At 47.9% G+C, this 25,734-nt stretch overlaps 2 protein-coding genes across 4 annotated transcripts; both read right to left on the bottom strand.

Annotated features, from left to right (window-relative positions):
• Positions 1-843: 843 nt before the first annotated feature.
• Positions 844-8,970, bottom strand: LOC103179557 (stathmin-like). Its single transcript, NM_001292234.1, is given in 5 exon segments — positions 844-1,340; positions 1,823-2,014; positions 3,419-3,606; positions 4,326-4,403; positions 8,924-8,970. Coding segments are annotated over 4 exon segments (450 nt in total). The 5' UTR covers positions 4,339-4,403; positions 8,924-8,970; the 3' UTR covers positions 844-1,283.
• Positions 8,971-15,823: 6,853 nt separating this feature from the next.
• LOC103179556 (platelet-activating factor acetylhydrolase 2, cytoplasmic) lies at positions 15,824-24,808 on the bottom strand. 3 transcript variants are annotated; one of them, XM_042338702.1, is made up of 11 exons: positions 24,761-24,808; positions 23,936-24,058; positions 21,849-21,996; positions 21,183-21,276; positions 20,112-20,180; positions 19,634-19,841; positions 18,907-19,020; positions 18,349-18,440; positions 17,823-17,993; positions 17,257-17,405; positions 15,824-16,927 (listed from the first exon to the last, which is right to left on the bottom strand). In XM_042338702.1, exons 2-11 carry the CDS (start codon positions 24,023-24,025, stop codon positions 16,833-16,835), a joined length of 1,230 nt encoding a protein of 409 aa, XP_042194636.1. In that variant the 5' UTR covers positions 24,026-24,058; positions 24,761-24,808; the 3' UTR covers positions 15,824-16,832. The 3 variants fall into 3 exon arrangements, with proteins under 3 accessions (XP_042194636.1, XP_007893096.2, XP_042194635.1); XM_007894905.2 differs by lacking the exon at positions 24,761-24,808 and having other exon boundaries at positions 23,936-24,177; XM_042338701.1 differs by lacking the exons at positions 20,112-20,180; positions 24,761-24,808 and having other exon boundaries at positions 23,936-24,177.
• Between the last annotated feature and the right edge of the window lie 926 nt (positions 24,809-25,734).

The raw sequence follows: 25,734 nt of genomic DNA, 5'->3' as shown, positions 1-25,734 counted from the left end.
ACTGAAATTATTATATTTTTTTTTACCTCATTAAATTATGTCATTAAAACCCATCGCGCGCGCGAGGGACTGCGTGTCAAGTCCCCCCCCCCACCCCACACCCCCGGTCGGAAACGTGTCCACGCCGCCGTGACCTGCGTGCGGTTTGCCCGCTTCGAATTCAGGGAACCCGTTAAAATAACTTTAATTTTTTTTTTAAACGGCGTGGGCGGTCTTGCGAAACGTGACCGGGCGGTGCGGGTGGGGGTGTGGAGGAGAACCCACCACATTCGGGAATAGAGTGCGGAGTCCCGCAGCTTGCGCTCTCCTGAGAGACCCCGGGCTTGGTTCCCGTTCGGGCACGATTCCTCACTCCCACCTCGCAGGCAGTAGGATCCCAATCGTTAAGTCGATCGGCTTTTCCGGGGTAATCCCTCCGAAAAAAAAAATCTAAATAAAAAAAAAAAAAATCAATCGGTCACTCCACCCACGACTTGTTTCGCGGGATGAACTGACCTGACCGCCCGGTTTCGCCCACACAATAGTCAATTCACTTTACAGCATATTCTGCGAAGCGCTTTGGAGACGTCCCGAAGGCGCGATCAGGCGCTGGATCAAAGAGGATTTATCTTATTATTTTATCGGGATATTTTCCGGCAGCGACACCCATCCTTCATTTTAGCAGCAGAATCGCCACAAGCGGTAATGCTCTTTTGCTCAGCATGCATCAAGCTCGTCAATTAACTTCAAAATTAGACAACGTGATGTTCCCCCCGTTGAAGGGTCAGACCTGGTGCTTTCAGAAGCCACTACCGTAACATCTCCGCGCATCCTTCTTTATAGAATACTTCGTGACAGAACAGTAATTTGTGCAGTTTTATTGGAAGTCAAGACAGGTACAAGAGGTTAGGCAGGTTTGCAAAGCTACATACTGGTATGGAGTGTAACAATTCGCACGTGACAGCAGATTACTGCAGAAAGCATGCTAGTAATTACATAATTCACATTTATTTTAACCGGGAAACTAACCTGCAACCAGCAATGCCCATTGAATGCACTACAAATAGAAAAGTAACAGCTGCCATTATCTACATCAGAAAAGACCATAAGAAGGTTTACAAAAAGTGAAACATACAAACAAGCTTTCCCTATTTCTCCTGCTCAGCTTTTTTTATGTTCTTAGCTGCACATTTTATAGCATTACAAAGGTTTGAATTCAACACGTTGGCCATAAAGTAACAAAAAAACATCTTTGGATGGTTGAAAAAACCCTCAAATTCCAAACATGTAGAGAAGATGAGGCCCTAGCCTTCAGTCTCTTTGATCTCTTTGCTCTTCCTCACTTCTTCCAGACGTTTCTCCTAAAGTTGAAAACAAGACACGTAGATTTGTAAAGAATCAGTACAAGAATTCACATTTTATAACTGCTCTCATCACCCATTGAGCAGATTTGGTTGACTGCAATCCTAAAAAGTACACCACTTTCATGTTTATTTGTTGGGCTTAAAATTATCATCATCTTTGTCGTCTCCAAGGGATCCATTTTAACAATGGCTTAACCTACAGACCAAGACATTCTCAGGTTGAATCTATGGTCTGTGCTGCACCAGAATAGCAATGAGGGGCTCTAATTGCACTTTGGATACCCACGCAACAGGGTGGTTTGGGAGGTGGGGGGGGGAAAAAAGGGGACGAAACTGAGGAAGCAGCAATTAACTCACCTGGAATGGATTATACTAATGCAATAACAATACTCCACAAATTTGATGAACCTCTCCCCCAACCCCATCAAAATCTATTTGTTTACCAATTAATCCATACATGACATTGAGTCAGAACTTGCCTTCTCTCGCAGGCGCTCCAGTTTAGCAGCTAGCTGGGCTTCACGATTCTCTTTATTGGCTTCCATCTTGGTAGTCAGTTTCTCTTCTGCCATCTTGCTAAAGTTGTTATTCTCTTCAATTGCTTTCTGAAGCACCTCCTTTTCATGCTCTCGTTTTTCAGCCAGCTGCTTCAGCACTTCTGCTTCATGTGACTGTACAACAAAGACCATTTGTTTAGCCAAACAAACAATTCATCCACAAGGCCCATCCCACTGTTTTGGTGACACAAACAAATAGGAGCGTAAAACATTTAAAGACTTAACAAAAGGAGAGAAAAGCAAAGCTGTAATATTCTCAGTTGCTTACCCAAGCTACTCCTACCACCTGCACTGTCGCTTAACAACAGCTTCACTATCTTCAGCGCCAAATTAGAAAGTTGTATATTTTTATTTTAAAACATCAGACATTAAGTCCTGGATGAGAGCTTACGTTCTTCAGTTGAACGTCAATAAAATCAAGGTTCTCCTGATTGGCCCCCGTCAGTGCCTCCTCACCTCAGGCGCTGACAGCATCACTAGTTGAGGGTCTTGTTCGACCCTCAACTATCCTTTCTACCCCACATTCACGTCATAACCCGCTCTGCCTTCCCCCACCTCCGCCCGGCTCCGACACCGTCTCACACTGCAGGCCGCCCAAACCCTCATACACGCCTATTACGAGGCTCGACTATACAAACTCACTGCTAGTTAGCCTCCCCAACTCCTCCCTCCACAGGCTGCAGATCATCCAGAACTCTGCAGCCCATGTTCTCTCCCGCACTAGGCTCTGTGACCCCATCCTTGCCCAACTCCACTGGCTTCCCATCACAGAGTATACAGTTCAAGATCCTGGACCTCACCTTCAAAGCCCTCCATGATCTTGCTCTGCCCCTACCTCTACAACCTCCTAACCCCCCTATCACCCTGTTTGCTCCCTCTGCTCAGCGTGCTCTGGCCTGTTTCACGTCTCCCATCCTGCTTACCCCACTATCAGTGAATGGGCCTTCCGCCACTCTGCATCCATCCTCTGGAACTCCATCCCGCAGTCCCTCCACCTCCCCCCCCCTCCAAGACCTCCTCTTCGACCGTGCTTTCGACCCCCCTGCTTCACCCCCCTACCCCGACGCTCAGCTCGAGTCCGTAACTCCATCTGTCCAACACCTTAGAACGTCCTCCCAACATGAAAGGCGCTATATAAATGTAATTTTGTTAAAAACCATAACTTTAGAGTAATCTCATATTAAAATTACATTTAGGATAACATTTTGTAATATGCAGAGGATTGTCCAAACTTGAGGATTTCAATACCAGTTTGTGCTGTATTTGCATCACCCTTGGCTGTGGAGAAAGACAATTCCAAACTATCTTACACACTAGAAAGTGCATGTAAGTCCATACAATGACAACTGAAATTAGGTTCAATTGTGATACTACACTGGTTTAATACATGCATTGTGTTTGGTACTAGAAAATCTAGAAGTGAGATAGGTACCGGGGGATTCAGAGAACCAATGAAACTATACTCAGTTTAAGTCAGCATCTTCAGAGAAAAGATCATAGAAACAATAATGCATACACCTTTCGCCTGATCTCAGCTGCTTCCAGCTTTCTCTGGATTTCTTCTAGCGAGAGATCCTTCTTCTTGGGAGGAGAAAGGGGAAATTCTGGAATGGCTTCACCTCCAGTTGGATTCAGAATCAATTCAAAAGCCTGTCCTGAAGAGCGTTTATCAATTTCTTTCACCTGGATGTCTTTCACCTGGGCGTCTGAGAAAAAAACCTTAGTGAATTGCATTATAGTCTCCAGCTGTCCCAACTATGAAAACCTGACTTTGTGCAGTTCATTCAGAAAGCTTTAGTCAGGATACAAATACTTATTTAACGAGAATCAATATAAACTGGTGGCTGAAAGAAAAACAGCCCAAGAAACAGTTCACCTGCTATTTCTAAATAAGATTGGCAAATTGGTAATAGGATGTTCAGCATTTAAAATGGATTGAGCCAAACATAATTAATATTAACAAGTGGGTCAATGTGAAGTGCAACATGAATTGTAGTGACTGGTTAGGTAAATGGGCAACTGATCTATACCAACAGAATGATAGTCTTTAGTCTTGTTATTTATCTGGTTCTCTCATGTTGGACCCCTCTATACCTGAGCAAGCTTACTGGTGCAATGTAACTTAGTCACTGTTACAGGGGGATAAATCCAGTCACTGCCTTTTATGGTTATTGGTGATCGAGCTACATGTACAAGTATAAAGCTGGGGGTTTGCGAGTGCAAGAGGAGTCTGGAGAAGATGGATGCAGAGCTTCTTTAATATAATTTTTTTTGCTTAAAAACTATTGTGCAAGTTTTGTTTTTTGGGGTGGGATCGCCTTTGGCTGTGGACAACCATTTTTTGTCCCTTGCAAACTGTGACTTGCACATAGGAAAGAGCAATACAAATGTAATTTGTTGTTGGTCTAGCCCCATGGATACTTACCAGCATTTGCCATTTTGCAGCAAGATTGTTGAAGAACTGATAACCGTTAGGAATGCAGCTCTAGGTAAGCAGCAGAACCTAGAAACAAGAGAATAATGGCAGGTCAGTTAGAATTCATTGCAGTTAGAGAACTTGTTTATTGCAAGAACATCTTTTTGGAAATTTAATTACCAACTTTACATTATTTTAAGGGTAGCCGATTGCAGTACAATTTCTGAAATTTTAGATTTAGTCAATACAGTGATGTTCAGATTCATTCACACTTCAAAAACCGTTAAAATAATCCATTATGAGAGTTGACCTGACTCTACACACTAAGACCAGTACCCAGAAACAAATCCCAACACAATTTAAAATACTGAGTGGGCATTTCTAGGTTTGCCACCTGGCTCACGTAGCATAATAGTCATTACTAAATTCAACCTATGCTTCAATGTACACTGCACCAAAAGTTATGATAACTATCCTGTTACCTAAAACAAAAATATCATCTTTAATTTAAGACTTAGACATTGTAATGGTATCACAACTTGCCATCTTGAGCCAACTGTATTTGTGCTCATTGGCTGCAATGCCACTAAATCTAACTCAGGTCACCTTCCTATCCTCCAACATTCAGTGTTTCTGCACACTTGCCAAAGCCCCCTCAAAGCATTTAATTCCTCCTTGTCATCACTCTCCCAACCCTCAGTTCAGGTTCCAGCCTACCGAAAGATTCTCCACATTAACAACTTGGATTTATATAGCAGCCTCCACACCGGACAGTGTCTCAGAGCGCTTCGCAGTAACTGATCCTGGTGCCAAGCCAGGGGGGGTGACCAAAGGCACAGTCGAAGAGAAAGGTCTTCAGCAGAGACCTGAAAACAGGAAGAGAGGGAGCGAGGCAAAGGGAGCAAAAGGAAAGGAGTTCCGGAGCTTCAGGACATAGTGGCTGAAGGCACAGCCGCCGAGGGTGGAGCGGAGGACTCGGGGGACGAGGAGGAGGCCAGACCCAGAGGAACGAAGGACGGGTACTGTTTTGAGGAGAGAGGTCAAAGAGGTAGAGGGGTGCAGAGGAGTGGTGGGATTTGAATACAAGGGTGAGGATCTTGAAGTCAATCCTCTCTGGGATAAGTAGCCAGTGCAGTCTGGCAAGGACTGGGGTGATTGGGTAGTGGAGTTTGGTGCGGGTGAGAATGCGGGTGGCAGAGTTTTGAATGATCTGTATTTTATGGATGGTAGTGGATGGGAGACCGGAGAGGAAGGCGTTAGAATAGTCCAGCTGAGGGGTGACAAAGGCATGGACTCGGGTTTCAGCAGCTTTCGGAGAGGGGTATTTGTGGAGGCGGGCAATGCATTGGAGGTGGAAGATGGCGGTGCTGGTGAGGGACCGGATGTGGGGGAAGAGAGGATAATTGGGGAGGGTCGAACCTGACACCTAAGTTATGATATCCACCAAATTGCTGAGGATTCCAATCGAAATTCAGTAGGCAAATGCTGAGTGGTTGTACTTTGTTCAATCGGTTACTTCACATCTTTGACCAACAGCTGTTACCTCATTTGCTGTAATTAAGTCAAAGCACTCTGACTGCTCCCCAGCACCCAAAAGATTTTGGACTGTCTGCATTCCCTCCTGAAATCTTCAAAGATTTAAAAATCCAACTGTTCAGTCTCTACCGTTATACTTTTAATGTCAACACACTCTTATTAGTCAGTTTCATGAGCTATGTCAGAAGAACAGAATCACGCACAGAATACATCTCATTTGTGAAGTGCATTATCTCCACACAAAATAAATGTATCAGCTGACAAAGAGTCTCATGATTAGACACAGTAGGAAAGTTCTTTCAGTGGAACAAAAGACCTGATGGTGTTGTGCAAATCAGTGGGTCGCTGGTCCAGGGTTACAATCCTACACTTGAATTCCAATATCAGCTGGAACTCACTCGTAATGGCCGAAGTAAATAGCTTACAACGTGTTTTTTTAAAAAAAATATAAGCATAGTAGCATCAAGTGCTCCGACACTACTTTAAGCCCTGGGGCACCATATCCACATGCAAGTGTAATAGTAATTAATGTCTTAATCTGCGCGTTACACGATTTGCCAAGGCTGCCTCGAGGAGTCTTCACAAAGGAAACTATTGTACACAAAGGCATCGAATGATTTCACGACTACACTATACCAACCGTGCCTTCGATGTGAATTTTTAACGGGTGAAATGCGTGAAATCGCAACAACAAAGTAGGGGGCGTCGGTGTTCATTTACCAGACATTTCCGGCATGTAGAGGCAGGTGCTTAGTAGTGTTGCCCGTCATGTGGTTCCTTCACGTCAACATCTCAAAGCCCTTCCAAGACAATGAGTTGCCTTTGAAATGTAGTGACAAACGCGACAACGAGCATCTTTCCAGGTGAACGACTAATTTCAAAAAACACGTGTTGGTAAAATTTGGACTAGGGATCAATTCCCCCCCACCCCAACGCACCACAGGTCCGCCCTGATCTTTTGTGGTGGATTAGTCACCGCCCGAGAGGAGCTCGATATCGGCATTCAGAAAACAAGAGTCAGATCCGATAAACCCGATCGATTCGGGCGTGTCCGCGTGGTGTAGGTTATCTAACCCGAGATTGCCCCGAAGCCCCAATGAAAGACATCCAGTGCGGTTTCGAGCGCATCTCCGGGGCGGGGGCTGCGCGGGGCTCGGCGCCGGTTGCAATGCCGAGCACCGCTGCCAGAATAACGGATGTTAAATTACCACAAGTAAATAAGCCGCGAAAATTAACGCAACCGACCATTTTGGGAGGGGATGCAGCGCCTTCCAAATGAAATCGATGACCACCACCGCCACAGGAGAGAGAGAGAGAGAGAGCGGCAGCTTCAGTCTGAGGCGAGGTCCTCGCCCCTACATTACGGGTTAAACGGTGCGAGCAAAACCTTGGGCTTTGTTTGCAATCCGAGGAGCTGCTCTGCTTCCCAGGTACAACACCACCCGGTCTCCGGTTAGTTTTAATCTAAGGGAACATGCACACACACAAAAAAAAAACTCACTCCGTCCATAACAAACTAACCCGAGACAAAAGCCCGCGAGACCATCCACATTTCACAGCCTCTGGTGAAACAAAAGCCTCGGTTTTTTTTTTTGTGGGCGGGCGAGCACAGTCGATCAAAAAAAAACCCAAGACATGAAATAAATGACACGCGGGCACCGCAGGTGATGCACCGAGAGCACCGGAGGAAGGCAAACCGACACACAAAGAGCCGAAACTCGTCGAATGCATTGCGCGGCGAAAACCGAGCAAGAAAGGAAAGGTGCGGGTTCTGCCCCCGGCACTGAACCCCATCGGCAGAGCGAATGCCAAACGCGTTGACGGGAGTTGAATTCGACTTGAAAAGTCAAACAAAGCAGACTTGCCCCCGGGTTGCAGCCCCTCCTATGAAAACATTTGGCTTCTTAAAAAGACCCAAAACAACTTTATATACACATGTACACACACGCGCGCGCACACACACACATATATATATAAAGCTTTTTTTTCGAGGCGGGGACGTTCTGTTTACCAAACACAATTGCTAGAAAATATATATTTTTTAAACGGGACAAGATTGCTCCCCCCCCACTCCCCCCACCCCCGCGCACACACACACGCCTACAAAAGCAGCCTTTGTGGAAAGAAAAAGAAAAGAGGGGAAAGAAAGCAAAACTGGGGACGTTACTCCAGAACAAAGAGTCACTGTGTTTTCCGATGGAGCCCAAACCAAGCACGTCTGGAACCGGAGGGAACAGAAACAACCCGCCCCCCCCCCCCCCCACACACACACACACAGACACCACCCCTCGATATATATAGATATAAAAAAAATAAAAAAAGTCCCGCAAATTAAAAAAAATCGCACGCGACGCCTCGGTTAAAGCGGCGGGAGACAGAGACAGAGAGAGAGAGAGAGAGAAAAGAAAAAAATATACACAACAGAGGTGTATGTGGTCGCTCCCGAGCGGCTGCGCGCCCGTTTTAACGCGTTTCAAAATAGGAACAAAGAGCTCGAATTCGGGTCCGGGAAGCGGGACTGACCGACTGTCAGAACAACTTAAACCCCCGCCCCCCCCCCCCCAAAAAAAAAAAAATAACACACACAAAAGTACGAGTCCGAATCGATTTATAATGCAGATGCGAGAGACCCCCCTCCACCCCCCCCACCCGGGGGGCTCGGGTCACAGAGCGCCCGCCACTCCCTACCTCATTGTTCCTCACACACACACAACACATGTACCCCCCCCCCCACTGCACTTGCCCAGACGACCCCGTCTCTCTTCCCCCCCCCACCACCGACCACCACCACCTCACCCCCACCGCCCACTCGACATCTTCGAAGCAACAATAAAAACGGGCGGTTTGTTCTCGACCGAAATTTTAAAAAATTTTCAGTCAGTTTTTTTTTAAAAAAACAAAACATTGCCGCCGCCGCCCCCCCACCGTCCGCCCCCCTCACGGAGGCGCCAAACCTCTGCCTCAGACCCCCGCTTTTCATTTCCCCCCTTTTTTCCACACTCCATTCAGCCCCCCTTTTTTTTAAAAAATCTCCATTTGCTGCCCCCCCCCCCCACTACCCAGTTCCTCACCCCGTCTCCGTGAGTGACCGCGTCCCCGCTTTCCGCACAAACCGTCTCGCGCCCTCTCCCGCCGCCGAATAAAAACTGCCACGGGTCCTCACGTGACGCGCTGTCGGCCTCGCGATTGGCCGCCGGCCTGCACGGCCCTCGGTCGATTGGCTGCAGCCCGGGCCTCGCTGATTGGTCCGTTCCCGAGACTGGGGCTCCACGATTGGTTGGCGGCTGCCCAGCGGGCGGCCGCTGATTGGTCGCACGAACCCCAGCGAGCCTCTTAATTGGGAGTCACGTGACTCGCCCGGATTTTTTTCTCTCGCTGTTTTTGTTCAGTGCGCATGCGCGGCTCATTCACTGCTAAGATTTGGGCAGGTCATGGGGATTGCAATCACTGTTGCTGTTGGTTGTTGTTGTTGTTGTTGTTGTGATTATAACTGCTTTTGTCTTTCAAGTCTAAATTGTCTCCAGGACTTCGCCGGTAATTGCTGTCAAGTGCAGTGACTGTGTATCCGCCTGGTAGGCTGTCAGCTTGTGAACCAGAAGCAAGCTTCGGCAAGGAGTGTCAATCACGAACAGCATTCCTGTTCTTCCCGCCTTTCATCCCATTTTTGAATAAGTCGTTAAGACTCGGGTCGCCTCGACCATCTTCAGGCAGCTCCACCACAGAAAATGGCAGATGCACATCCTCATCCCCTGGTGTCTGAGCTATTTCTATGGGAGATCATTTTGCCAGGATCACATGCGAGGGTCACTGTGGCATCTGTCACTCTTTATACCCAGGGGAAGTGCACAGGAGAATGAATGGGAACTGGATGCATAAAGGAGAAACCACTCTAATAATATTAGATTTAAAGTAACAATAGCTTGAAACACGTATCCTCAGCTGGAACCAGGGAGAATGATATTGAAACACAAAGTAAATGGGGAATGTGTTGGTTCTCGAATATGGTGTTCAATCTGCACGGTCACTGAGACACAATCCGCACTCTGCCCAGACCGAGATAGTGATTGTGCTTCTTTGTGAGGAAAAGTAAATGGTCAGAATGGGATGTCCTGCCTAGGTAGCATCTTGTGGGTCCTGAAGCCAGTGAAAGCATATCAGGGCTAAGTGGACCTCTCAGTATTCAAAACTTCCTGGACCCAAGTTCGATGCTGAACTGACTTAAGTTGTGCAAGATGTTGAGCTAGCAACATTCCCTTACAGACAAATAACACCTCATTGTAAAGAGATGCCTTAATGAATGAAAGAAATCTAAGTTGCATTTTAACCACTTCAAGATGCTACCCCGCTGAAGAGCACTATATAAATGCAGATTATTGTTGTTGTTTGGTGAGGATTTACTTGTGGATAAAACCATTATGGAATCTTAATCTGGTGTATTCCCAACATGCAATGATTAGTCTAAGTGGATCAATGCACATATTATGCATTGGATGGATTTGTCATTTGAAATGAATCTGCTAATCGTGTATCCTGTTACCTCTCCTAATGTGGTTAATATAGGAAATGTAGCTATTATATTGTGTGGATGAAGAAATGGCCTCTACTGTGCTACATGAGCAAGGGTATCGTGCAGCCAGTGTCTTCTTCCTCTCAGCCTCCAGCCAGTTACGGATCATTATTCAGATTTCTAAATGTGGGTTTCAGATCTGATATGGAAATATGAGGCCCCTTGAGTGAGAACCTTGGATATTTTTCTCTCCCTAAATCACACCGAGGCCACTTGTAGCTGTGATAATTAAGTACAGACAAGGACTGGAACCAGAGTTTTATGACTTAGAAAGTGGATAGAAATACACAACCTGAACAGTAAGGGTTTGGAGACATTACTGCTGGGAATCTCCATATGCTGTATTTCTGGCAGACACGTGCCATTCAGAGTGACAGTGAGATGGGCTCACTGGGTGGTCCAAATCATTGCTCTCCTCGCAGAGGAAAAGAGCAACTGGGAACTGAGCGGTGCTGACAAGCACTGATGAGGGATCCTTTGTGTTACATCGGAGGGTCGTGTGGTTTGTGACAATAGCCGGGGTCACGGTGGGGGGTGTTCCCATCTCATTACTCGCTTCAGTGGTAGCAGTTGGTGGAGGTGGACGTCAGTAGTTGGAGGCTGGTGGGATTACGAGAATTTACACGCGCGTATGTCATAACAACAATAAATTGCATTTATTATTGCGTCTTTCATGTCAGGAGGACGTCCCAAGGTGCTCAAACTTATTAAATGTTATATTAGAGGTTTTGTGTAATAACAAGAAGAATGAAATTTAAAATAAGGATCAGGGAGGCCAATGGGGGATGAGGGAGGGAAGATGACCGGTGGCATGCTTGAAACTGCGAGCAGCGAGTCTGAGCAAGAGGAAGAGAGAGTGAGAAAGAGAAAGAAAACAGGAGGGCGAGGCAGAGAAAAATGGGAGAGAAATAGAGAGATGGGGATTGAGACAATCCTCAGACACTGAATGTGCTGAGCCACTCACTCCTGTAGCTGCCTGATGACGTGATGGAGCCACAAGGAAACTTCTGGAAGGAAGCAGCAGCATGAATATAAGTGAATATAGTATCAGATAGTTACTGGCCACGGCGTCAGCCTCGCCAGCTGATCCTGAGTCTCTCCCCATACATTTAACAGCATTTCTGATCAATTATATTTTATTAGAAATTAATGGGGGAGAGATTGATATGAACAGCCTCGGGGAAACCACATCTCAAAGCCTTTCATCTGCGCCGATTGCAGCTCATTTGTAACAATTGGTTTAACCCTCTCCCTCCAGCAGTGGTCCCACAACCGCACTGACCTCTTGTCTCTCTTTGTCCGACTCCAGGGACTCACTGCAAAGAGCGAAACGTACACAGTATTGTGACGCTGCGTACAAAAATCAGACTGTTTCTCCCCTTCTCTGTAAATTTGCATCTCATGTGTAAATCCCAGCAACAAAGCTACCGTATCCACGCCTACCAACCCCCCCCCCCCCACCCCCCACCAGAAAACAGGCACATACAGGGTGTCCATGTGTTCATAAAATCCTGTTACCCTATGTGTACTGGGTACACTGACCAACAACTGAAACATGTGGAAGAATGAAGATAAACAAATTTAGAAATATTGTGAATTGCATTCCGTACCAGTGTTTAATTGTATTTAGGTGTCCAGAGGATCGGTGTGAGTGCCATCATTTTCACGGCAGATAATGATCTGTCACCATGTTCGGTGTAACACCTTCTGTAACACGGAAGGAGAGACAGGCGAAATGCACTCAAAATATAGTCTCATATCGCCGCTTTGTAACAGGGGGCGGGGGAGTTAGAGGACTTTGTGGACACCCTATAGATGTCATCTCCTTCTTAACAGGAGCCACAATTTCACATATATCCCATCCCAGGGAGCAATTCCACCCTGTGAATCACTCTGAATATAAAAGACCCCTCCCAACCCCTGGATTGGATTAGACCAAGAACCTTCTCTCTGTTTTGGGTGATGGGAAATCGGCCTTTGCAGAAAAAGCTGTGACCACTAAAGTGTTTCTGTGAAGCATCTTTCACTCTATAAAAAGGGGCTGTTGTATGTTTAATTCCTGGCAGTTTGTTAGCTGTGGCTCTGTGCCACCATCACTGTTCTCAGACTCAGAAACAAACTGCTGATATGACACCAGCCGCCACCCATCTCTGAGTGACACGTGGTGACCGTAAAGTGACGCAAGTGGGCAAAGAGAGGAATTTTATATAATGTGCCCAGGACAGCATTCCAGAACACTTCATATCAAATCCAACAATAATAATCCTTGCATTTGACAAAGCGCTTTTACACGTCGTTGAAGTGTCTCAATGACGCCAAGCAGGCAGTGATTTCCCCCCTCCCTAATCAGGCGCTAGTTATTGGGGCCCAATCCGACAGTGGAAGCAACTAATACTGACAGAAAATTTATACCCAGTAGGGTGTCATCCCGTCTGCCAGGGGCAGATTCTGCTGATCTCTAATTATAATTGATTCATAGTTGAGGACAGACGTTTGACTGAAGGACGTGAGGCACTGCTGGGTCCACACACAGTGCCTCTGCCCCGCAGGCCTCCATAGACCAGCCTGTCACGTGCCTTACTGCTCTGTCTGCAAGAGACCTGGGTGTGTGGAGCAGGAACACAGCTCAGAATAAGAAAGATCAGAGAAATTTTAGAGAAGTTCCAAAGAGCAGTCTGAGATGTGTGCTTTCACCCCCCACTGGAACTCCATCCTGCAGTCCCTCCGCCTCGCCCCCTCCCTTGCCTCCTTCAAGACCCGTCTCAAGACCTTCCTCTTCAATCACCCTCCTTTCCCCCCCGCCTCCCCGATCTCAACCCCCAGCTCAAAACACTGATTGTCCAGTGCGTTGGGACGTCCTCCCGACGTGAAAGGCACTATACAAATGTAATTTTGTTGTTGTTCCAAGGCCCAGATAGGGCTATGCATGAAGTTGCTGCCTCTTTAAATCACTGAGACTCTCAGTGAAATAAAATGAGTCTACAGTCAAATAAAAACAAGGGTCAAAACAAGGCATCATAAATGTTTCATGTCAAAGGCACGTGTGGAGATTGCGGTGAGGCTGGAACTAAATGATCCAATTCCTATTTATAAACAAACTGAGCCTCCCACCCCATTTCTGTCCCTCCTCGCGCACACCCCCATCCCACCCGCCCATATGTTCGTTATTACCCGGATTGCTTTGTGTTTGAGAAACTCTCTCTGGCTGTCGGATGAATCGAGATTCAGGGATAATTTGTGCTGCAAATCAAGTCTTTTTTAAGCATATTATGAATTATACATTTCTTTCCTCCTCATTGCAGAACGTTCCAGAAATACATTGTGTGTTTGTAACCGCTTCAGTCACACGTCACTGTCTGGTTTGAGGAAAAACATATAACCCTCGTCCCAGATGAACCGTTTCCATAACAACTGTTGGCTCCGTTTAGAGAGCAGACATGGAGCAGAGAGTCTGAGCTCTCTCACAAACACACACAACGCACCCCCTCACATACACACCCTCACACAGACACACACATCCCATGCAGACACACACACCCCACGCAGAAACCCTCACCGCACCCCCCCACGCAAATACACCCCACACAGACACCATCGCAATCCCCACCCCACACAACCTCACACAAGACACACACAGAAACACACCACCGCATGCACACACACACACACCACGTACACCCTCACACAGATACACGCCTCCCCACCACACACCCCTTCACACAAACACACATACACACCCCACATACACCCTCACACAGAAACACACATGCCACAACCCCCAACACACACACCACAGACACACACCACCGCACACCCCCCACACACACCCTCACATAGACACACACCCCCCCACCTCACACACCGCTCCCACCTCACACAGATATACTCAGACATCCCCTCCCCCACACATACACCTCATACATTCCAGATTCACATTGCCATACTCCCATACACACATAAACCCTTCTCACACACAAATAATAATCCTTGCACATCAGATGGATGTCTAAAAACACTTCACAAGATTTACTGTGGAATGGAGTGACCATCTATTTCTACACATAAGGATTCCCCCCCATTTAAACATATAATAATCCTTTGATTACAGCGTCTTATCACATTATTGAGATGTCTCAAAGTGTTTCACAGAATATATTGTAAAGTGAATTGACTATATTTTGTGGGCGAAACGCAGCAGCCAACTGCTTACAGCAGTGTAACTGTGCTTTACAAATGTAATCTTGTTGTTGTTAATAGTACCACAAACAGTCATGGTTTTGAGTGACCAAATTATTTTTTTTGTGTGTGTGTGGGAGAGGGCTTAAGCAACTAAGAACCGGGTTCCGACTTACTGCTGGGTAAACAGGTGTGTGGAGTAAGGAAACTTGCCTAAGGTTTCGCCCTGCCTGGGAATCAAAGCCGGATCCTCTCGCTTGCAAGGCACTAACCACTATGCTAATGGAATTCCACTGCAGTTCACCTCTTTGGTAAATGTGAAATCTCTGCTGACCGTTCGGGTCTAAGGTGAATTGAAAAGCCACAACAAACAACTTCCCCTGATAAGATTCACAAAAAAATCCAACTGTATTTCTTCCCTACAAATACAAGAGAATTATGATGTTACCAAACCTAGTCCCTTCTGTATCTGTTCAGATGGATGTCAAAGATCCCACAGCTCTATTTCAAGACAGGAGAGAGTTTCTGCCAGTATCCTGGCCAACAATACTCCAGATAAAAAAAGTAATTCACTACATGGCTGGTTACGCGACACTGATGTGTGCAAATTGAGTAATAGCTCACAACAACAACAAAATTACATTTGTTTCCATTCCAGGAAACAAATACAGTCACTACATTTTACAAAAAAATGTGAAGCATTCTGACATATGGTGTTATATTTTCTTGATATTTTCTTGTTATTATCTCGCAACCATTCCCGGCTCACTTATTCTGAGGTTTTACAGGAGAAAAATGTGTTTGTGCACATCTATGTTTTTCCATCGGAGTCTGCGTGTATGTGTACCTGTGCAGATGTATGTTTTGTATATACTTGTCCTGGGACTTTATTCTGTCTCGGATCTGTGCTGAGGAGCAGCTGTAAATGTGCTTTAGTCTTTCCAAATAATGTAAATAGCGCTTTGGTGAGGTGCACATATAGCGTCGCCTTGTGGAGAGTCTGACTGACTGAAACGAGCAGCTAAACTTCACAGACATGGACAGCAGAGGACGCCAATCCCTCAAAACCTTGTAAGGAATAAAGCGAGGCTGTGTCTTGTCACTTGTGTTAAATTATCCTCACATTTGACACGGCACCTTACAAGCAGGTTTCTCAAAGCGCTTCACATGGGGGAATGGAGGAAAGCAGAAAAGCTCTGATTATTCCCAATGAGAATGGACAAAAAGATTAGGAAAGATGTCTCATTTAATATTACACAGTCACTTGTGTTAATGAGACACTCCAATCTGCACACAGTGCCTGCATTGAAGTGCTCCAGGATCCTACTCCGCGTGAAGAGCTCTATATAAATGCAAGTTGTTGTTGTATTTATACTGGTGGTCAAGCCTCTGTGGTCACTGTGTGCAGATCTGGGTCCCCATTTTACACATGACATCAGAGCCAATGCAGAGAGTACAGCGTACACCCATATGAATGACACTTGGGACGAGGCATTATAGTTGGGAAGATAGCCCTGAAATATTGAGGCTGTTTTACCTGGAACACAGAGGGTAAGAGGGGAAGGTATAGAGGTCTTGATCATTCTAAAAGGTTTTGACAGTATTGATAATGGAAGATTATTCCCACTGGATGGAGAATCTGTAACAAGTTATGAATTCAGGATTGTGACTGGAAGAGTTAAGGTGGAGATTAGAAACTTTTACACATAGAGGGCATATTAGAACATGAAACACATTATCCCAAGTGGTTGATGAACCTGAGAGAAAAGTCACATTTAAAAGGGAATTGAAGAAATATCTGAAGAGAAACTTGAAAGCCTTGGGACGTCCTCCAGACGTGAAAGCTGCTATATAAATGCAATTTGCTGGTGTTTTTAAAAGAACAGAGTCATTGGCTCAAGTTAGAATAACAGCTCAGGACATGAAGCCCGAGAGGGTGGGGGGAGTGCAATCAGTTTGGAAATATCCAAACTTCAGTTTCACGGTCTGGGTAACGAGCAGGATTCCTGGAGTTTGGGATTCAGGATTGGTGGAGGAAGGAGACTTGTATGGGAACAGACCTGATACATTTGGGAATCGGAGGGTGTAACTGGAAATGGAACTGAAGAAGGATCTCCCTCTCTCTCCTCAAACCCCCCAACCCCCACCAGGACTCTTTGACATTGCACCATGTTTAGATACCTCCTGAATCACAATCTCACCAAACCTCCTGCTCAGCCCAAAGCTGTGCCTAACAGCTACGGGCCGGCCTGACTCGGGGCCGGTCTCGGCACCAAGTGCTCCCCAAGACCCTCCACAAGATCGTCCCATTTGTTAAAATCCTTCTGCAGATCTGAGGAGCAAGAGAGATTTCAATAAAGCCCTGGTCAGCTGAGGAATTGCCTCACATTCTCTGTTCCCCGCCCCCTCCCCACACACCCAGTCGGTCCAGTGTAATACCCCCATTCACCTGCCCACTTTTCTGCAATCCATCCGCACAATATCTCTCACCCACACCACAAACTCAGTCTCTTCGCCCCCCCCCACCCCCAGTCTGTGCATGTTTATTACAAATGATGGAGGCAATTTTAGAATCTGCCATTAAATTACCATCCAACTACACTGGTGACTGCGGTGCGGGGAAAGGGGGGGGGGGGAAGAGGGGGGCGGGGGTGCTCTTACCAAGCTGACGCTGGAGGAATGCCAACATGGCATGGTTAGTGATGTCCAGCCCGAGCATGGAGTCTATTGTCCCCTTTATTTCGAACACAACGTTTAGAGGCTTCAAGGTCAAAAAGGTGAAATCCGTATGGCTCTGGTGCACTGATCCCCTGTAACCAGAACATGGCATCATCAGCACATCCACCTACCCTGACTCCTCCCCACCAGCACACCCTGAACCCCCCCACCCTCACACACACCCCGAACCTCCCCCGCGCAGCCCAAACCACCCCGCGCAGCCTGAAACCCCCCCCGCACACACCCCGAACACACCCCATAACCCCCACCCCCACATACCCCGACCCACCCCACACACACCCCGACACCCTTCCACACACAACCCGACCCCCTTACCCCACACGCACATACCTCCACCAACACATCCACAATTTTCCGCCTTAAATTTCAAGCCTAAAAAATCTCTCAGGCTGAGACTGGATGGAATTCCAAGATAAATTATGAATCAGCCCCTCCCTCCCCAGATAGCCCCCACCTCAGGGATAGTCCCTCCCTCCCCCAGCACTCACTTGATGGTGATCACTCTACTTTGGCTGTTTTGGGAGCACAGTCGCTCTATCCGCTCCTTGCTGTCCTGTGTCTGGAATTTCTCAGAGTTTATAAGAAAAATGGGTTTCTGCACCTGGGAACACGTCTCATCCGTCAGGGGTAACATCCATCCGTCCAGGACCACAGCACACCTGACAAGATACACACAGCAGCTTACACCCGGCTGGGCAGATACTGCACTTTATAATGTAGGGAGAAGTGGGGGTTGGGGGGAGGGTCAGCGTGAGAGAACCCTGGGGATAATGAGCTTGTATCAGCAACCATTAACAAGGACTCCTATTGTCCCCCTCCCCACCCCGCTGTGTCATCACTGCTCAGTGTGTATGTGCGCTCAGGTGGGGGCAGGAATGGGGCATCGATGGTCCCATTGCTTAACTGCCACGCTGCTTGACCTGGAGATTCCCAGCGCCTTTAGTTTAAAATCGATCCCGGAATCCCACGTTCCGCTGCCCCTGGTTGCCTGGAAAATCCGAGTCAAGTCCCAACCTGAACCTAGTGTCTTTGGCCAGGGCCTGGATGGCTGTGGCTCCCCCGAAGGAGTGGCCCACGATGGTAGCTCTGTGCAGATCCATCCAGCCCTGAGGAGAAGTAAGAGTGGGTGTGAGAAACAACCCTGCAGGAAGGAGCAGCATGTGTTGCAAGTTAGACAATCAAATTCACAGTCTCACTGTACTGGGCTGGAGCCCTCTTCCTTGTCATCGTTCAAAGCCTCAGAGCCCACCGCCCCCACCATCCGCTCAAAGCACACCTACATTATTCCCATCAGTGAGCTGAGAGCGAAGCTGGCTGGCCTGGGGAACCTGCTGTTTCCCTGGACGTACATTCAGGAGAAGCGTTCCCGTTTGGTAATAAAAAATAATAATAATCCTTGCATTTGATATAGCGCCTTATCATGTCTTCGAGATGTCTCAAAGCGCTTCACAGAATATACTGTAAAATGAATTCACTGTATATTTTGTGGGTGAAACCCGGCAGCCAATTGCACACAATGTCCCACAAACAGTCATGGATTGAGTGACCAATTTATTGTCTTTTTTTTGGTACCTTCAGCATGGACAGATCAAAGCCTCCCTCCAGGACATTGTCCACATTATGCCCATTGTTCAGATCCTCAAGAACCTGCAGTGCATGAACACATTCATCCACTCTCTGGCCAACCTGAGGGGTGGTGAGGGGGGGGGTGGTGGAGAAATAAAGTGATTACAGTTACACAGAGCTTATCATGTCAAACTTTCCCAGAGAACACCACCACCAGGAGAGGGCGGGCGAGACACTGAACCCACCTCACAGTCACCTAGTGCTGAGCGGTGAGGGAGGGCGACAAAGGGTCACCCATTCTGGGCACAAACTGCACGGTATGCAGTACTGCACCACTGCCATCAGAGGTCCTGAGTTAGTTGTGCAACTGCTGCAATCCTGCCACTGCCCCCGCCCCACCCCAGGACAGATTTGGTGTATGGGAAATCTCCCCAACGCCCCCTTGATTGGCTCTGAATGCTGACAACCTGTGCAGCCCAGTTCAGAAGTTCCACTTAAGGCAGACAAAGTTTCACTATACCAGATGTTTTTATGCACAGCCCCCCCCCACCCCCATGAATCAGCACCCCCTCATTTTACCCGACAATCCCGAGCCCTGGGGTGGTAGGGGGTCAATCCGGCACTATCCCTACCCTTGTATCCCCCCCCCCCCACCTGGATCACATCCCCCCTCCCTCCCATTCCCTCCCTTCCAGGTTAGGAACAGGATTAAAGTGAGTTGAGACTGACAGACCTGTCTATTCCGCATTTCAAACTCCTCACCCTCAACCTTCCTGTAGGGAAGCCACTTCTCCTGGAGTGAGGACCCTGGGGAGGAGGGAGAGGGGGATGGAGGAGGAGAGGAGGACGTAGAGGAGGTCTTTTGGGGCTTGGAGGTCGGATCATGCTCCGTGGGTTTCGGGAGCGACTCAAAATAATAAGTGGTCGATGCAGACTCATCCCTGTGATCACAGACAAAGAGTTTACAAACAAGAAAAATGCATTCATACGCTCACCACACCTTACATCACTTCCCCCCCTCACCCACCCAAGCAGCATCAGGACAGGAGCTCCGGGGTAACCATCGCTAAGCTCCACATGCGTGCACATGGCTGTCGTGCAGTAGTTGCCTAGGAGTGACCGTATGCACTTTTTCAGCTGATATTAATCAATAAAAGTGATCATTTTCAGACACGAGGGAACACACGCTCACAGGCATCTGACTCACTGACCGGTGTTCGATGGCCGCAACGAGGAAGCCATAAGAAGCCACCGCGATGCAGATGGCAGAGTAAACGCCCCTGTGATGACAGAGAAAGCTATCAGTCCGTTTGTACATAGCAATATGGACATAGCAATAATCCGTGTATTTTACATAGCTTCAAAATGTGTCAAAGTTCCTCACAGGGAATTGCTGTCAAGTGACCGTGTATTTGTAGGTAAATGTGGTATTTGATTTGCATACAACATCTTCACACAGCCTCAAGGCTGATTAATCTGTAGGATTATTAAAATCCCTTCTCTTTTCCAAAAGTGTTACAGGACCAAGCTCTCCGGGATGCTATCCTGCGTGAGGGGCGCCCGAATAAATGCAAGTTGTTGAAGTTGTTGTTGTTGTTTAACATCTACCTCACACAGGACCTCAGTTTAATGCACTACATGAAGGACAATACATCCAACAATGCAGCACTCCCCACTCCTCAGCACTGCGCTGGAGCATCAGCCTGGACTGTGAGCTCGAAGTCTAAGCTTGGGGCACCCAGCTTCTGACTGTCTTGAGAGAGTGCGACTGACTGAGTCAGGCTGACACAGGTGAAGATCAGTATCATCATTCTTAATAATTTGGTTCTGATATAGGAGGGTGTGATAAGAATTTATGTTAGATTAATCGGAAGGTCATTGTAGATTTCTCTCCTGACTTACTCCCTCACTCTCTCTCTTGCTCTGCCCACTGACATGCCACCTAATTAATCACAAGGACAATAGATCAATATACAAAACGATTTGTATTCGAATGAGGATATTGATATCACACAGGTTTCTCTAATACAAGACCTCATTGCTCTCAGCTCATCCACTCTCCATCCTGTAACACAGTAGCTTCCCTCATTGGCCTGTGCAAGTCTCAGGACAGTTATGGGGGGGTTACAATTGGCATCTGCACTGCCTCTCCCTTCAAACCCCCACATGAAGGAAGAGAGAAAATCAGACAGATTCGTCACTTGTTTCCCATTCTGCAGAAGGATGGTCAGTGCTGAGCACGTCTGCACCTCTCCTGGTAACTTCAATATTTTGTGTCTCACCTGAAAGCTCCCAATCCGTGAGAAAACACAATCACTGGATATGTCTCATTTGCTTTGAAGCGAGCGTTCCATGTCGCCGGCACCTTGCAGTCACCTGCAGCGAAAACATAAAAAGACATGAAACCTTGCACCTCGGCTCATAGAGAACAGATCCGTTCACTACAGCTTGTTCTACAGCTTGTCTTGCACACCCACCAGGTAATCCCCTTGCATGCTTGTTGGCCACTCGCATTAGCGAGAGGTAAGGGTACCTGCAGCCGCCACCCCGGACACTGACATGGTGGAGTCGTTGTTTCCAATCAGGGAGTGAGGAGGTGATTTGCTCCTGGAATCATTTCAAGTCAGGCCTTAGCTGGTTAGACTCCAGCAGTTACCCCAAGTCTTGGTTCTTGCCAACCTGAGCCTAATACTGTCCGGAATTAGGTAAGCAGGATGCATCCCTCCAGGGAGAGAGAGCGCATTCCTTTCAACAATCTATCTCCGGACCTTCCATGTGCACGGAATTCTCAGTTTGGTTTGGATAATCTCAGCATGGTGATGGGTTTCTGTGCATCAGACACCCGGCTGCAACCCTAAACGCATCCCTGGAACACCTCGCTAATGGAGCTGCGCCCTATAACCAATGCCACTTGCCACACCACAGAGCAGAGAGTGCGGGGGTCTCACCAAAAGCCATGTTCAGGAGGGAGGCAAACCACCGCCTGCTGCGCTTCAGGTACTCGGCCAAGCCCTGGTAGTATTCGTATCTGGGAATCCACGGCGGCTTCTCCCCCTCTTCAGGGTCACAGGGATAGTACAACCGGAAAAAACTTCCCTAAGTGAGGAAAACACTTGCACAATTTTCAGAGCCCTTGAATTTACAGAACAGGAGGTGGCACGGGGGTCATTTGGCCAATTCTAATGCTCACACCTCCCCACTGGTGCTCTCCACTCTAATCCCATTCCCCTGCTCTTTCCCCAAAACCTTTGCGCTTTTGATTCTCTTTACAGACTTATCCAATTTGGTTCTGATAGTGGCCTTGAAAGAGTCAGAACCTCACAGCACAAGTCACCAAAGGGTTAACTGGCACGTTACTTCAGTGTTTTGTTTCTGTGGAAACGGGGATTACAAAAACCACATTCACACTTCTGCTTTCCTAATCACCATTTGCACAATATGGGTTGTCAGGCCTGCGGTATGCTCACTCAGCCTTTGCAACGTGTGACTGAGCCTAAGGTACATATCATCAGCAGAGCGCGGCTCTACCTCTCCATTTGTTCAGCATGTTAACAGTGCCCAAGGGGTTGGCCAAACTCAAAAGAATGTTTGAATAACTTGATACTTCCTTTTGGGTGCATCAAGTTGTTATACACAATCATCCACCAACAGCTTCCTCCCTCTTACAACACAGTATATTGCCTTTAAACATGATACTCAGACATGTGAAACCGTTAAGTGACCTTAAACTTCTTAAAGAGAGGCCTTAAACTCTCGGGACGCTACCCCACTGAAGGGCACTATATTATAATAATCGTTGCGTTTGATATAGCGCCTTAACCTGTGACGAGCGCGTCATAGAATATACTGTGAATTGACTGTATTTTGTGGGCGATATAAATGCAAGTTGCTGTTTTGCAACACGAGCTACCACAGAGGGGAAGCCACAAAAGATCTGATTAGTAAGTGTTTCAAGATTCTAAACTGAAACCTAATGACTTCTATAACAAAGTCATGAAGTATGCAAACGGGAAAATAGACTTGAGCTCAGAACAACAACAATTCATATTTATAAACTCTATTGTGACTTTCACTTCAAGAGGACAGCATTTTCCACAGAAGAAGAATGGTGAGCAGGAAGCTCAGACTGAATGACTTTACAAAGAGAGCCATGAGTGTCTGGAAGGGAGGCAATGGAGGCAGATTCAGGAGGCAAATTCAAGCAGGAATCAGGTTGTTCTAACCTTTTGGCTACTGTGGGCCAGATGCCGAATTTGAGAAATGCATAACCAAAAAATTTGTTTTCCCCTTCCAGAAACATAACCCAGAAGAATCATATAGAAATCCTATGTTTTAAATTGTGTTACTTAATTTTCCATTATTTTAGTTACAATGCAATGTAAACATTCATATCACGGAGTCCTGTAGCTCAGTGGTTAGAGCACTCGCTTTGCAAGTGAGAGACCTGAGTTCAATTCCAGGCAGAGGGCGAAACCTTGGGCAAGTTTCCTTACTCCACACAGAGCCTAATAATAATCCCTCCAAAACCAAAAACAATAATAAATTGGTCATTTTCAATCTACGACTGTTTGTGGGACATTGCTGTGCGCAATTGGCTGCCGCGTTCGCCCACAAATATACAGTCAATTCACTTCACAGTGTGTTCTGTGAAGCGCTTTGGGACGTCCTCCCGACGTGAAAAGCGCTATATCAAATGCAAGGATTATTATTATTATATTATTATTATCAATGTTAAGACAATAATACAGCCAGTGATGAGCTATCTGTCTTGGTGTCTTCTCTCTCTATGTCTGTGTGTGTCTCTTGTGCATCTCTCGCTCTGCCTCTGTATCTGTCTCTCTGCATCCTGTGTTCAGGGGCCGGAGGTAAATACCCCGGGGCCGGATGCGGCCCATGGGCCACCAGTTGGGACCACCCTGGAGATGTTCAGAAGTTATAAGCGCTCTGAGACGCTACCCTGCGTGGAGGGAGCCATGTAAGTGCTGAACAAAAGCTTTCATTTGTCTCTCAAGTCCTGTAACGATCATGCACTCACCTCCTTGGTGTGACCGGCCATGATGTCGGTGCAGCCCACGGAATGCGGTCCTTTGGGGACAGGGAGCTGTATGAACTGGCCGTTCCCCATGCTCCGGCGCTGTAGGACTTCGGCCTCCGTTCCCTGGGAAAAAAAAACAGGAAAACCCTGGTTTTCCAGAGAGAAAAGCGGCAGCACCGGACCAACTGGCTCCATCAGCTCAACATGGCCTCGCTGCTCCCCTCCCACCCCACCCACAACCCCCCCACAGACCCCACCACCACACACACCCCCTACCCACACCCCCCCACCCCACCCACACACCTACCCACACCCCACCCACAACCCCCCCACATACCCCACCCCCACACACACACCCCACCCACACACCTACCCACACCCCCCACCCCACATCCCACCCACCCACAGCCCACATACACCCACACACCCCCACCCCACATACCCCACATACCCCCCACACCCCACCCACCCACAGCCCACATACACCCACACCCCCACCCCACCCACACACACCCCACATACCCACCACCCACACACACCCCACATACCCCCCACCCCCCACCCCACATACCCCCCACACCCCACCCACCCACACACACCTGACAAGCGCAGTGGGACGCTATAAATTTATTACACTGTATCTAAGTCACTGCTGTGGCACCGAGTCCCCGCACTGGGACACTCTCCCCATCACTGGCTTCACCCTAAGGAACTACGCGGCCCAACACGGGGCCAGTGCGGCCCCCCACACACCCCCCCCCGGCTGCCTGCCTACCCCCCCCCCCCGGCTGCCTGCCTACCCCCCCCCCCCGGCTGCCTGCCTACCTGCCGCGGCTCCGGGACCTGGCAGTCGGTCTCCCTGTCCCTGTCCTGCCCCGGGGGTGTGGGGGTGTGTGTGGGTGTGGGGGGGGGCTGAGCTCCCCGCGCGGTGGGCTCTGGGTCATGCAGTTCTCGCGGCTGCGCTCCGCCGCCGCTCTCGGGCCGCCGAGAACTACATTTCCCAGCGGGCGCCGCGGCGCGGGCTGAGCCGACGCCAGCGACAGCGGCACCCAGCGGCAGCCCGGGCGCACAGCACCCGCCCGCCCGCGCTTTATTTCCTTCTGCAATTCGACTGCTGCAGATACAGATCACACTTTGGGGGGTGGGGAACACACCAGGAGGAGAGGGGGTGAAATGGATGAAAGGTCAGACCCCCCCTCCCAATGAAGAAATATAACCAATTATTATTTAACATGGAGTCGCTAAACTTGTTAACAACCCTTGCATTTGATTTAGCGCCTTATCACATCTCCGAGGCGACAACAACAACAACTTGGATGTATGATAGCGCCCTTTCACGTCGGACGGCTTCTCGGAGCGCTTTGCGGTAACGGGTCCCGGGCCCGAGCCAGGGGGAGGGGGGGAGGAAGGTGACCAAAGGCGCGGTCGAAGAGAAAGGTCTTTTCAAAGCACTTCGAAGAATATACTGCAAGGGATGACTGTACATTTTGTGGGCAAAACTTTTGCGGATTTTCTCCATTTAGAATATACCGCATGGGGGGGTCGGGGTGGCACAATTCAACATCACTCACTTGCCTGGGAGGATGAAATACACAGAATTACTGATCTTAACAACTCTCTTCTTTGCCATTTACACCCCCCATTCAAGATGTGTGCTTCCACTGAACCCTTTCGATATCAGTTTTACTTCTGTTTAGCATGGCTGACCTGGTGGGGGTCTGTGGTCTGAAACGCTTTAACTTCAGATATTGCCTAAAAGCTGACACAGAATTTCATAAGCCTATCCTTTCAAACACACG

This window comes from Callorhinchus milii, unplaced genomic scaffold, assembly GCF_018977255.1.
Source record: "Callorhinchus milii isolate IMCB2004 unplaced genomic scaffold, IMCB_Cmil_1.0 Scaffold10, whole genome shotgun sequence".
Lineage (NCBI taxonomy): Eukaryota > Metazoa > Chordata > Chondrichthyes > Chimaeriformes > Callorhinchidae > Callorhinchus > Callorhinchus milii.
The sequence above is the reverse complement of the archived record's forward strand: the minus strand, read 5'-3'. Positions and strand labels throughout refer to the sequence as shown.